The sequence below is a fragment of the Scyliorhinus torazame genome, chromosome 21, assembly GCF_047496885.1.
Source record: "Scyliorhinus torazame isolate Kashiwa2021f chromosome 21, sScyTor2.1, whole genome shotgun sequence".
Taxonomy (NCBI): domain Eukaryota; kingdom Metazoa; phylum Chordata; class Chondrichthyes; order Carcharhiniformes; family Scyliorhinidae; genus Scyliorhinus; species Scyliorhinus torazame.
Window position 1 is genome coordinate 114,743,978 of NC_092727.1, and position 14,285 is coordinate 114,758,262.

The 14,285-nt window shown below is 55.3% G+C and overlaps 1 protein-coding gene across 1 annotated transcript in view; it reads left to right on the forward strand.

The window, feature by feature from the left end:
- The first annotated feature begins 754 nt into the window (after window positions 1–754).
- ghdc (GH3 domain containing) overlaps window positions 755–14,285 on the forward strand; it is a 39,499-nt gene continuing 25,968 nt past the window's right edge. The window contains 3 exon segments of the mRNA XM_072487316.1: window positions 755–853; window positions 855–1,112; window positions 1,114–1,239. Coding sequence (XP_072343417.1) covers window positions 755–853; window positions 855–1,112; window positions 1,114–1,239 — 483 coding nt within the window.

Sequence of the window (14,285 nt, forward strand, 5' to 3'; positions counted from 1 at the left end):
CTACCACAGGAGGCTGTGGAGGCCAAATCACTGAATTAGATTCAAGAAAGAAACAGATTTCTGGACTCTAAAGGTGTCAATGAGAGCGCTGGAGTGTGACCTTGAGCTGGAGGATCAGCCATGGTCACGCTTGAATGGTGAAGCAGGCTCGAAGGGCTGAATGGCCCTACTCTTCTATTTTCCATGTACATGGAGGTTGAATGCTGGCATCAACTGAAGGAACCCAGAGGATAGGTTACATGTTACAAGCTCCACCTAATTTCTCCTCACAAAAGCATTGACTCAAGTAGGCATTGGCCATGCTGCAATATCTTGCCGTGATATCATCTATTCATCTGTGAACATGACCGCGAATGTTAGTTGACCCATTTGCTGATGCAAGCCATCGCAGTTGACCTGGAGCCTGAGCTTCTCCATTTTCGTGTCAACGTCACCCAATTCGAGGTCAGGAGTGGACATCTTAGGTTTTATTTTCCTTCCCAATCTCGGGGCAGTTCTAATCTGTAGAGTTCAGTTCTCCATCAGGTAAAGTCTTTACCCATTGGGTCGTTAGTAAAGCTAAGGAGGGGCATAAATGGGGCATTGATATTGATGAGCATCAAATGAGGATGTTCGATACTCCCAAGTTTTCTGAAGTAAATAGTTTCTATTTAGATATTAGCAGTAGAATTAATCACGGGAAATAATATACAGAATTCTGTGACTTTGTGTTTGCCGATGTTGCTGCCAATTTACAATTATTATTTGTTGGCAGATGCCTCTCATTGGTGCCGTTATTTTTGGACTCCTCATTGTGTTGATGTTGGTGTTGCTCTGCTGTGATGTCTGCAACAGGTCTCAGGGTCAAAAGAGACCCTTTTTTCAGCCTTTTGACTCACTACCTGACTCGAAGGGCTGCAGGTGTCCTGAGCCTTTTGCAACGACGGAGACTTGAACTGAGCACCAAAAAGATTCTCCAAGTGCAGCAAGACGCTCTTCTGCACTCGATCCGCAGGAACAGAAACACCGAGTACGGGGAGCTGTTCCGATTCTCTGAAATTACAGACCGCGAGACTTTCCGTCGTCTTCACCCACTGACACAGTATGACCATTATAGAGAATCCATCGAGCGAAATTGGCAAAGGGGAAGAAAATGTGTTGATTTCAGAGAGGCCGAGGTATCTCTCCAGGACATCAGGAACTTCAGGCTCCAGTACCACATTACTCAGCACAAGGAAGACAGCAAATGACTTCCATCAGGTATTGATAACTCTGATTCCGTGAAGCATGTTTTGTATTAGATGGCCGACTTACCCAAAATCAAAATTGTAAGCTCTTTCCTCCTCCTCTTCTCTCCTTTTCAGGCAAATATTTTTGCATATTTTCAACAAACCCCCCCCCCCCCCCCTTACAGAAAAAGAAAAACAAAGAACACATAAATAAACATCTTCCAACTACATCACAAATTCCCCCAATATACAAACCCCCCATTAAGCAATAATAAACACAGTAGAAAACACAAAAGTTCTCCCCCCCCCCCGCCCCCCCCACCCCCCTCTGGGTTGCTGCTGCTGCTGACCACCTCCTAACGCTCCGCTAGAAAGTCTAGGAACGGTTGCCACCGCCTGAAGAACCCTTGCACAGACTCTCTCAAGGCAAACTTTACTCTCTCCAATTTAATGAACCCTGCCATGTCGCTGATCCAGGCTTCCACGCTCGGGGGCCTGGCATCTTTCCACTGTAGCAGAATCCTCCGCCGGGCTACCAGGGACGCAAAGGCCAGAATACCGGCCTCTTTCGCCTCCTGCACTCCCGGCTCGTCCGATTACCCCAAATAGTGCTAACCCCCAGCTCGGCTTAACCCGGGTGTTCACCACCATAGACATCATCCTCGCAATACCCCTCCAGAGCCCATCCAGCGCCGGGCACGCCCAGAACATATGGGTATGATTTGCTGGGCTCTCCGAGCACCTCCCACACCTGTCTTCCACCCCAAAGAACCTGCTCAGCCTCGCCCCTGTCATATGCGCTCTGTGAAGAACCTTAAATTGTATCAGGCTAAGCCTGGCGCAAGAGGAGGAAGAATTAACCCTACCCAGGGCGTCCACCCCACGTACCCTCATCTATCTCCTCCCCAAGCTCCTCCTCCCATTTACCCTTTAGCTCCTCCACCAAGGTCTCCTCCTCCTCCTGCATCTCCTGGTAGATCGCCGAGACCCTGCCCTCTCCAACCCACACCCCCGAGAGCACCATATCCTGGATCCCGAGTGCTGGAAGCAGCGGGAACTCCCTCACCTGCCGTCTTACAAATGCCCTTACCTGCGTGTACCTGAAGGCATTTCCGGGGGGAAGCCCAAAATTTTCCTTCGCCCCAAGGCTCGCAAATGTCCCATCTAAAAACAGGTCCCCCATCCTTCTAATTCCTGCCCTGTGCCAGCTCAGGAACCCTCCATCCATTTTCCCCGGGACGAACCGATGGTTCTCCCGGATCGGGGACCAAACCGAAGCCTCTACCTCACCCCTGTGGCGCCTCCACTGCCCCCAAATTTTCAAAGTCGCCGCCACCACCGGACTTGTGGTGTACCTAGTCGGCGGGAGCGGCAACGGTGCTGTCGCCAGCGCTCCCAGACTCGTGCCCACACAGGACGCCATCTCCAGCCTCTTCCACGCCGCCCCCTCCCCCTCCATTACCCACTTGCGTATCATCGCCACATTGGCAGCCCAGTAATACCCACACAGATTAGGTAACGCTAATCCTCCTCTGTCCCTACTCCGCTCCAGAAACACCCTTCTCACCCTTGGGGTCTTTTTCGCCCACACGAATCCCATGAGTCTCCTGCTGACCCGCTTAAAAAAGGCCTTGGGGATCAGGATGGGGAAGCACTGAATTACAAAAAGGAACTTTGGGGGCACCGTCATTTTCACCGACTGCACCCTACCCGCCAGGGAGAGTGGCAGCATATCCCATCTTTTAAACTCCTCCTCCATCTGCTCCACCAGTCGCGTCAAGTTGAGCTTGTGGAGAGCCCCCCAGCTCCTGGCCATCTGGATCCCCAGGTACCGAAAACTCCTTTCCGCCCTGTTAAATGGCAGCTCGTCTATCCCCCTTCCCTGGTGGTCCCCTGGGTGTACCACGAAGAGCTCACTCTTCCCCACGTTGAGCTTATACCCGGAAAAGTCCCCAAACTCCCTGAGGATCCGCATCACCTCCGGCATCCCCCCCACTGGATCCACCACATACAGTAACAGGTCATCGGCATACAACGATACCTGGTGTTCCCCCTCACCCCCCACCCCTCCGGACCAGCCCCCTCCAGTTCCTGGACTCCCTTAGAGCCATAGCCAAAGGCTCGATTGCCAATTCAAATAGCAAGGGGGATAGGGGGCACCCCTGCCTCGTCCCCGGTACAGCCGAAAGTATTCCGACCTCCTCCGATTCGTGGCCATACTCTCCACCGGGGCTTCGTAAAGTAGCCTAACCCAACTAATGAACCCCTCCCCGAACCCAAACCTCCTCAACACTTCCCAGAGGTACCCCCACTCCACCCTATCGAAGGCCGTCTCCGCGTCCATCGTCGCCACTATCTCTGCTTCCCCCTCCACTGCAGGCATCATGATTATGTTAAGGAGCCTCCGCACATTGGTATTCAGCTGCCTTCCCTTAACAAAACCCGTCTGGTGCTCGTGAATCACCCCCGGGACACAGTCCTCAATTCTGGTAGCCAACACCTCTTAACAGCTTCGCGTCCACGTTGAGGAGAGAGATTGGCCTATACGACCCACACTGTAATGGGTCCTTGTCCCGCTTCAAGATCAGCGAGATCAGCGCCCTGGACATCGTTGGGGGCAGGGCCCCCCCCTCCCCTCCCTCGCCTCATTGAAAGTCCTCACTAATAGAGGGCCCAGCAGGTCCAAGTACTTCCGGTAAAATTCCACCGGGAACCCATCTGGCCCCGGTGCCTTCGGCAATCTTTTTAACCACTTAGTATCAGCTCTTCCTGATTCCCTACCCCTCCCCTCATTTCCAGCTCTTTCGCGCTCGTCCCCAGCTCGTTCCGCGCTCGTCTCCAGCTCGTTCCGCGCTCGTCTCCAGCTCGTTCCGCGCTCGTCTCCAGCTCGTTCCGCGCTCGTCCCGCGCTCGTCCCCAGCTCGTCCCGCGCTCGTCCCCAGCTCGTCCCCAGCTCGTCCCGCGCTCGTCCCCAGCTCGTCCCGCGCTCGTCCCCAGCTCGTTCCGCGCTCGTCCCCAGCTAGGTCCCCAGCTCGTCCCCAGCTCGACCCGTGCTCGACCCCGCGCTCGTCCCGCGCTCGACCCCAGCTCGTCCCGCGCTCGACCCCAGCACGTCCCGCGCTCGACCCCAGCTCGTCCCGCGCTCGACCCCAGCTCGTCCCGCGCTCGACCCCAGCTCGTCCCGCGCTCGACCCCAGCTCGTCCCGCGCTCGACCCCAGCTCGTCCCGCGCTCGACCCCCAGCTCGTCCCGCGCTCGACCCCCAGCTCGTCCCGCGCTCGACCCCCAGCTCGTCCCGCGCTCGACCCCCAGCTCGTCCCGCGCTCGACCCCCAGCTCGTCCCGCGCTCGACCCCCAGCTCGTCCCGCGCTCGACCCCCAGCTCGTCCCGCGCTCGACCCCCAGCTCGTCCCGCGCTCGACCCCCAGCTCGTCCCGCGCTCGACCCCCAGCTCGTCCCGCGCTCGACCCCCAGCTCGTCCCGCGCTCGACCCCCAGCTCGTCCCGCGCTCGACCCCCAGCTCGTCCCGCGCTCGACCCCCAGCTCGTCCCGCGCTCGACCCCCAGCTCGTCCCGCGCTCGACCCCCAGCTCGTCCCGCGCTCGACCCCCAGCTCGTCCCGCGCTCGACCCCCAGCTCGTCCCGCGCTCGACCCCCAGCTCGTCCCGCGCTCGACCCCCAGCTCGTCCCGCGCTCGACCCCCAGCTCGTCCCGCGCTCGACCCCCAGCTCGTCCCGCGCTCGACCCCCAGCTCGTCCCGCGCTCGACCCCCAGCTCGTCCCGCGCTCGACCCCCAGCTCGTCCCGCGCTCGACCCCCAGCTCGTCCCGCGCTCGACCCCCAGCTCGTCCCGCGCTCGACCCCCAGCTCGTCCCGCGCTCGACCCCCAGCTCGTCCCGCGCTCGACCCCCAGCTCGCCCCCAGCGCATTCCTTGCTCTATTCCCAGCTTGTTCCCTGCTCATCCCAAAATTATTGACTCTTTTTACTGGCGTGCAGTTCCATGATTGCCATTCATTCCTGGGCAAAGAACATCAAATTACCATTTCTTCTGTGAGCTGATCCTGTGTGGTCAGGTTTGACTTTGTTGTATTGTAACAGGAATGGTACAGGCTTTCCGCCTGGCATCTCTATGAATGGTAATTCCATCCCTTTTCTAACCAGCAGTGGAGCATTGCAGTGGGAGAGCTGCAATCTCCGTATGAAATACATTCTATATTTGACACATTAATACATGAAAAATGAAATGAAAACCGCTTATTGTCACAAGTAGGCTTCAAATGAAGTTACTGTGAAAAGCCCCTAGTCGCCACATTCCGGCGCCTGTTCGGGGAAACTGGTACGGGAATTGAACCGTGCTGCTGGCCTGCCTTGGTCTGCTTTGATCTCTTTTCTATACATCAAAAACAAAAGGCACTGTAAAATCATACAATCCTCATTCTTTATAAAGTACGATTCGAAAAGCCTGCGAAATTGGATTAGACTACGGCCTTGCACGGGAGGAGTGGTGAGGGATCAGAATGAGTGTTTGCTCAGGCAGAGGGGGGCACGACTGAGATACGTCCTTGTGCAAAACAAATGGAAGGGTTGTGGGACTGGAATGTGTCCTTGCCTTGACAGGATGAGTGAGCGATATGGTTGGAATGTAGCTTCGCGGAGATGAGCCGGGGGATGTGTGGGCCTGGAATGTGTCCTTGCAGTTGCTGAAGGCTGTTGGACTGGGAAGTGTATTTATTTCTTAGTGGATCTGAATTTCTCGTGCCAATGTACAAAAATAATCAACTGATTACATTACAATCAAGTTGAAAGTTTGAAAATGACAATGCCCAGGGGAGCCCAAAGAAAAATAACAAAGTAGAGAAATTGGATTGGGTGAGACTGTGGGCAGTCCGACCAAATTGTACGTCCCCACTTGGGCACATTTAGTGGGGTGTCTCTCAGCAGCTACAACGCCAAGAAACACCCTGCTATTCAAAGGCATTTTGCCATTTTTTATGGCCTCGGGGGGGCACACTTAGAGAGATTTCCTGCTGCCGAGATTGGTCCCTGCGGCCCCCCCACCGGCACCTGGTATCCTGACATTGCCAGCCTGACACCTGGCAGTGCCACCTGAACACTGCCTGGGTGCCAGGGGCTTGCCATAGTCTGTTTGTGCAGACCAGTATTAAATGGCACCCTGGCCAGGTCTCACAGGCACGGACGTTAACTCCTGGGCGCTGGCTGAATCTGGCGTCCGGGTATTTAAATGAGCCGAATGGTTCATAAGCCCTGCGAGATGGAGACCTAGATCTCGCCAGGCGTAGCGAATCTGGTGACTCACAATCGACTTGGCGTGGAGCCCGATTTGGGAATAACCCGGCACGCCCGCCTGCGATCGCTGAATCACGCCTGCACTGTTTCTGAGTGAATGTGTGTTTTTCAATGGTTGGGCATGTGTTTGCGTTTGTATTTCTGTGTGAGTTCTGTTTCATGGCAATGCTTCATTTGACACCCTGTTCCTTTCAGAGAGTGTTGTTTAAGGAGACAAAGAAACGGTTGCCACCGCCTGAAGAACCCTTGCACCGATCCTCTTAAGGCGAGTTTCACTCCGCCATATCGTTGATCCAGGATTCCACGCTTGGGGGCCTCGCATCCCTCCACTGAAGAAGAATTCTTAGCCGGGCCACCAGGGACACAAAGGCCAGAATACCGGCCTCTTTCGCCTCCTGCACTCCCGGCTCCTCTGCCATCCCAAATATTGCGAGCCCCCAGCCCGGTCTGACCCTGGAACCTACCACCCTCGACACCGTCCTCGCTACACCCTTCCAAAGTTCCTCTAGCGCTGGGCATGCCCAGAACATGTGGGCGTGATTTGTTGGGCTCCCTGAGCACCTAGCACACCTGTCCTCGCACCCAAAGAACTGGCTTATCCTTGCCCTGGTCATGTGAGCCTTATGCAGCACCTTAAATTGTATGAGGCAGAGCCTCGCGCAAGAGGAAGAGTTCACCCTCCCCAGGGCATCCGCCCACATCCCCTCATCAATCTCCTCACACAACTCCTCCTCCCACTTACCCTTTAGCTCCTCCACCGAGGCCTCCTCCTCCTCCTGCATCACCTGATACGTTGCCGAGATCCTTCCCTCTCCAACCCCACACCCCCGACAGCACCCTGTCCTGGACCCCCCGTGGCGGCAGCAGTGGGAACTCCACCACCTGCCGCCGAACAAACGCCCTTACCTGCATATATCTGAAGGTGTTCCCCAGGGGGAGCCCAAATTTCTCCTGCAGCTCACCCAGGCTCGCGAACTTCCCGTCCACAAACAGGTCCCCCATCCTTCTAATACCTACCCTGTGCCAGCTCAGAAACCGTCCATCTATCCTCCCCGGGACAAACCGGTGATTCCCCTGAATCGGGGACCACACCGAGGCCCCCACTTCCCCCCTGTGGCGTCTCCATTGTCCCCAAATTTTGAGGATAGCCGCCACCACGGGCTCGTGGTATACCTCGTTGGGGGAAGCGGCAGCGGCGCCGTCACCAGCGCCTCCAGGCTCGTGCCCACACAGGATGCCATCTCCAGCCTCTTCCATGCCGCCTCATCCCCCTCCATCACCCACTTACGCACCATTGCCACGTTGGCAGCCCAATAATACCCACAGAGGTTGGGCAGCGCCAACCCCCCCCCCCCCCTCCTAGAAACCCCATAATGCGCCTGTTAACCTGCCTGAAGAAGGCCCTAGGGCTCAGGATGGGGAGGCATTGAAACAGGAACAAAAACCTCAGGAGCACCGTCATTTTAACTGACTGCACTCTACCTGCCAGGGAGAGTGGCAGCACGCCCCACCTCTTAAACTCCTCCTCGATCTGCTCCACCAGTCTCGTGAAGTTAAGCTTATGCAGGGCCCCCCAGCTCCTAGCCACCTGGACCCCAGGTACCTGAAACTCCTCTCCGCCCTTTTTAATGGGAGCTCACCAATCCCCCTCTCCTGGTCCCCCGGGTGCACTACGAACAACTCGCTCTTCCCCATATTAAGCTTGTACCCGGAGAAATCTCCAAACTCCCTAAGGATCCTCACCACCTCCGGCATTCCCCCCACTGGGTCCGCCGCATATAGCAGCAAATCATCTGCATAGAGCGACACCCGATGTTCCTCCCCACCCCGCATCAGCCCCCTCCAGTTCCTCGACTCCCTCAACGCCATGGCCAGGGGTCCAATCGCCAGTGCAAAGAGCAGGGGGGACAGGGGACACCCCTGCCTCGTCCCCCGGTGTAGCTGGCGATACTCTGACCTCCTTCTGTTCCTGGCCACACTCGCCACCGGAGCCTCATATAGCAGTCTCACCCACCTGACGAACCCCTCCCCTCCTCGAACCTTTCCAACACCTCCCACAGATACCCCCACTCCACCCTATCAAAGGCCTTCTCCGCATCCATCGCCACCACTATCTCCGCCTCCCCTTCCATCGCCGGCATCATTATAACATTCAAGAGCCTCCGTAATTTGGTATTCAACTGCCTCCCTTTCACGAACCCCGTCTGATCCTCGTGACGTGCGGCACACAGTCTTCTATCCTCATGGCCAAAATCTTTGCCAGCAACTTTGCGTCTACATTTAAGAGTGAAATCGGCCTGTATGACCCACACTGTAGGGAATCCTTGTCCCGCTTCAGGATCAGGGAAATCAGCGCTCTAGACATCGTCGGAGGCAGAGCCTCCCCTTCCCTTGCCTCGTTAAAGGTCCTTACCAACAGCGGGCCCAGCAGGTCCACATACTTCTTATAAAATTCAACCGGGAACCCATCCGGCCCCGGTGCCTTCCCCGCCTGCATGTTCCCTATCCCTTTGACCAACTCCTCCAACCCAACCGGCGCCCCCAACCCCGCCACCTGCCCCTCCTCCACCCTCGGAAACTCCAACCGGTCCAGGTGGCGACCCATCCCTCCCTCTTCCAGTGGGGGCTCAGACCGGTACAGTTCCTCGTAGAAGTCCCTGAAGACACCATTGATACCCACTGCACTTCGCACCATGTTCCCTCCTCCATCCCTAACTCCCCCGATCTCCCTAGCTGCCTCTCGCCTCTGAAGCTGGTGCGCCAGCATACGGCTCACCTTTTCTCCGTATTCATATACCGCCCCCTGCGCCTTCCTCCACTGCGCCTCCGCCTTCCTTGTGGTCAACAAATCAAACTCAGCCTGGAGGCTACGCCGCTCCCAAAGCAATCCCTCCTCCGGGGCCTCCGCGTCCCTCCTATCCACCCTCACCATCTCCCCCACCAACCTCTCCCTCTCTCTCCTCTTCCCCCTCTCCTTGTGTGCCCTAATGAAGATCAGCTCTCCTCTGACCACCGCCTTCAGCGCCTCCCAGACCACCCCTACTTGCTCCTCCCCATTGTCATTAGCCTCCAGGTACCTCTCTATACACTTCCGGACCCGGCCGCTCACCTCCTCGTCCGCCAGCAACCCCACCTCTAGGTGCCACAGCGGGCGCTGGTCCCTCTCCTCCCCCAACCCGAGGTCCACACAGTACAGAGCATGATCAGAAATGGCTATCGCCGAGTACTCCGTATCCTCCACCCTCGGAATCAGCGCACTGCTCATGACAAAAAAGGTCAACCTGGGAGTAGGCCTTGTGAACATGGGAGAAGAATGAAAATTCCCTGGCCCCTGGCCTTGCAAACCTCCATGGATCCACCCCTCCCATCTGGTCCATGAACCCCCTCAGCACCTTGGCCGCCGCTGGCCTCCTGCTCATCCTAGACCTAGAGCGATCCAATGTCGGATCCAGCCGTGTTGAAATCCCCCCCCCCCCATTATCAGGCCCCCTGTCTCCAGGTCCGGAATCCGGCCCAGCATACGCCGCATGAACCCCGCATCGCCCCAATTCGGGACGTATACACTGACCAACACCACCCTCTCCCCCTGCAGCTTGCCACTTACCATCACATACCTACCGCCATTGTCTGCCACAATGCTCGACGCCCCGAACGACACTCTCTTCCCCACCAAGATCGCCACCCCCCGATCTTTTGCATCCAAACCCGAATAAAACACCTGCCCTACCCACCCCCTCCTCAACCTTACCTGATCCGTCACCCTCCGTGTGTCACCTGAAGCATGGCCACATCCGCCTTCAGCCCCTTCAGGTGCGCGAAGACCTGGGCCTGCTTGACCGGCCCATTCAGTCCCCTTACATTCCAGGTTATCAGCCGGATCAGGGGGCTACTCACCCTACCCACCCCTAATTAGGATATTGAGGACACTTGAAGCACTGTGGAATAGACAGCATCATGGTGCTGTTTTGCATCTGGAATAACAACGAGGCTAATTGCGTTCGCTGCTGTGATGGAGTAAATCTAAGAGTAATTTCTAGACATGAATAAGCTAGACTCGGAAATCTGGACAGCTATTCTACAGGCTGTGATACAGCAGTACCTCGCCAATGCACTCATCATTGCAATCAATGTCAGGTCATGTAGTTAAGACATTGAAACCAATTGTTATCTATTGAACCCACCGGAAAATGTTATGGCTGGTGCCTTCAGGTGTGAGTGAGTGTTTAAGGGGTGATAGGTCATAATTAATGGCTAACAACATTTGGGCACTTAGAATTTTAATTTTACAGATATGAAGTCTAATTTTAATGCAATTAGTATTGGGGATTTCTATTTAAACTAAAACCTTTTGTCTCTTTTATCTCTCTTTTAATCCCATCAATCTTTCCCAATTTTCGATTTAAATCATATGCAGCTAGGGAAATAAGTTGCTTTTCCTGGTTTATACTTTATAGCTCAGACTGTACATATCCCAACGAGGATTCTTCAATCTGACTGATTAGAGAACCTTGCTGGTGCTTGAACTGTTCAACTGCTCTCAGTTAAAGGGTGCTGAGTGACAACCGTCTCCAACTCTGGAGGCAGCTGTCAGCAGAGAGAATAGCGTGCACATAATCTGGGCAAAGTGCATGAGTCAGTGCCCCATCTCGGCAGGTAGATTATTTAAAAAAAACCTTAGCCCCCTCCGTCATATTATCTGGCTCAGCATTGACGACACAGAAAATAGCATCTAAGGTTGCAAGCTTCGTCAAAACCAAAGCTAGTAAGAATATTTGATTTTGCTCATGGATGAAGCTTAAGTATAGCATTCAGGGTTATAATATTTTAAATTAATTATCCCTGAAGCAAAAACACCCTTCTTGTACTGAGCATGTCTCTTATCTCCGTATCTCTGGCCACACGTGCGTGTGTTTCAGTGGAACTTGGCAAAGAGTCATTCTGACGCAAAACGTCAGCTCCCTTCTCTCTCCACAGATGCTGTCAGACCTGCGGAGATTGTCCAGCGCTTTCTGTTTTTTGTGTCAATTTAATTGCCTGTTTGTCACTGAATAATGGAGCAAACAGTCTGAATACTGATCTGTCTGTATTGGCGTGCCTTCAGCTTACACTGGCTTAGGTTGTCCATCTTCAGCACCCAGTGGGTCCATTAATGCACCCAGTGCTTTCATCAGTGTGTGCTCCAGTGCTTAAAGTGCACATTGATGCTGAGAAAGTTGGGTAACTCCTACTTTCACAGCTCCTTTTTGGGAAGATTTATTGGGAATTTTACACTAAACTAGCATCAAACATTGGAATGCAAATAAAACCAACACAAGGTACCATTCCCTTAAGCCGACTGAGTAAATAAAATTCCATTTCTTTCACAAGGGACTCCCAGATAGTTACCAGTATTTCAGGCAGGTGATTCCACTTTTTAAAAAAATATTTCGACCATTTGTTTGCTGGGACTGAATAAGGAACCTTTTCAGGACATGACATTCCAGTGGTCATCATGCATGTTTCAGGTATTATTAACATGTGTTTGGGACTTCCGATTGCGGCAATGCCTAGGTAGGTCGCACGTTCGGCAGCTCCCGTCGGGAACGGACATTTGGGCTCTTCAGAGGGGCCCCAGCGGCAATTGTTCGACGGCTTCCAGTGTGGGAAGGTGACAGCAAGGTCATTATATGGATTGGACCAGGAGTGGAGCGGTTAAAAAAAGTGATCCTGGTGCAGCGAAAAGTGCGAGGGAGGAAAAGCAAGATGGCGGCGGGTGGAGATCAAGCAGCGTGGGCGCAGTGGTCGCAAGAGCAGCAGGATCGTTTCTTAAACGCTGCTTTGAGGAGCTGAGGACAGAAATGCTGGCGCCAATGAAGACGGCGATTGAGAAGCTTGTGGAGACCCAGAAGGCCCAAGGGGCGGCGATCCGGGAGGTGCGGCTAAAAGCCTCGGAGAACGAGGATGAGATCTTGGGCCTGGCGGTGAAGGTGGAGGCGCACGAGGCGCTGCACAAGAGGTGGGCGGAAAAATTCGAGGACCTGGAGAATAGGTCGAGGAGGAAGAATCTTCGGATTCTGGGTCTCCCTGAAAGAGTGGGGGCCCGTGCCGGGGCATATATGAGCACGGTGCTAAATTTGCTGATTGGCACGGGAGCTTTCCCAAGGCCCCTGGAGCTGGATGGGTTTCATCAGGTCCTGGCAAGGGGACCCAAAGCCAACGAGCCGCCAAGGGCTGTAATGGTGAGGTTCCACCGCTTTATGGACAGAGAGTGTGTCCTGAGATGGGCCAATAAAGAGTGGAGCAGCAGGTGGGAGAACACGGAGATCCGAATTTACCAGGACTGGAGTGCGGAGATGGCTAAGAAGAGGGCTGGTTTTAACCGGGTTGAGGCGGTGCTCCATCAGAAGGGGGTGAAGTTCGGGATGCTGCAGCCAGCGCGATTGTGGGTCACGTTCCAAGATCGGCACCACTATTTTGAAACGCCTGATGAGGCATGGGACTTTATCCAGACTGAAAAGTTGGACTCAAGCTGAGGGTTTGTCGTGGGGGGATGTTTACTGTGTTTACTGTGTTTGGGGAATATTCGTTTTGTTTGAGTGCTGGGTGGGGATGGGTGAATGGATTTGATGTGGGGGCTGTGGGAGAGTGTGGGCGTCGGTGTTGGAGGGGCAGGGCCCCGTGGAGGAAGAGGGGGGGTGGAGGCCCGGGGATGGGGAGTTGGGGTAAGGCCGCAAAAAGGAGCTGCGCCAGAGGGGGCGGGGCCGGCTCAGGAAAGCGCGGGCTTTTTCCCGCGTTAGGGAAGGATGGGGGCGGGGCCGGGGGGGGGAGGGCTGTGCTGGAGAGGAGCACACACTGACTGCCAAGGGGTGGGGAAATTCTCACACTGGGGGGTCGATGGAATGGCGGGAGAGGCCGGGGTCAGCAGGAGTCAGCTGACTTACGGGAGTGTCATGGGGGGAGCAAAATGGCTAGATGAGGATCTAGCGAGGGGGGTGGGGGGAACAGGGTTGCTGCTGCATTGGCCAAAGGGGAGCTGGAAGTAGGAGAGGTAGTCGGGGTGGGGGTCCGCCGCCTGGGGGACTGGAGGGTGCTGGAGGCGCGGGCACGTGGCTGGCCTAGAAAAGGAGATGGCTAGTCGGCAGTAGGGTGGGGGGCAGCGAGTAGCCCCTTGATCCGGCTGATAACTTGGAATGTGAGGGGCCTGAACGGGCCGGTCAAGAGGGCCCGGGTGTTCGCGCACTTAAAGGGACTGAAGGCAGTTGTGGTTATGCTCCAGGAGTCACATCTGAAGGTGGCAGATCAGGTTAGGCTGAGAAGGGGATGGGTAGGGCAGGTCTTTCATTCAGGGCTGGATGCGAAGAACAGAGGGGCTGCAATACTTGTGGGGAAGCGGGTGTCATTCGAGGCACTGAATATTGTGGCGGATAATGGAGATCGATATGTGATGGTGAGTGGTAGGTTGCAGGGGATGCGGATGGTACTGGTGAACATATATGCCCCAAATTGGGATGATGCCGGATTTATGAAACGCATGCTGGCTCGGATTCCGGATCTGGAGGTAGGAAGCTTGACAATGGGGGGGCGGGGGGGGGGGGGGGGGGGGACTTCAACAAGGTGCTGGACCGTTCTAGGTCCAGGACGGGTAAGAGGCCGGCTGCAGCCAAGGTGCTCAGGGGGTTTATGGACCAGATGGGGGGAGTGGATCCATGGAGGTTAGCCAGGCCGCTGGCCAGGGAATTTTCCTTCTTTTCCCACGTCAATAGAGCCTACTCCCGGATAGTTTTTTTCATTTTAA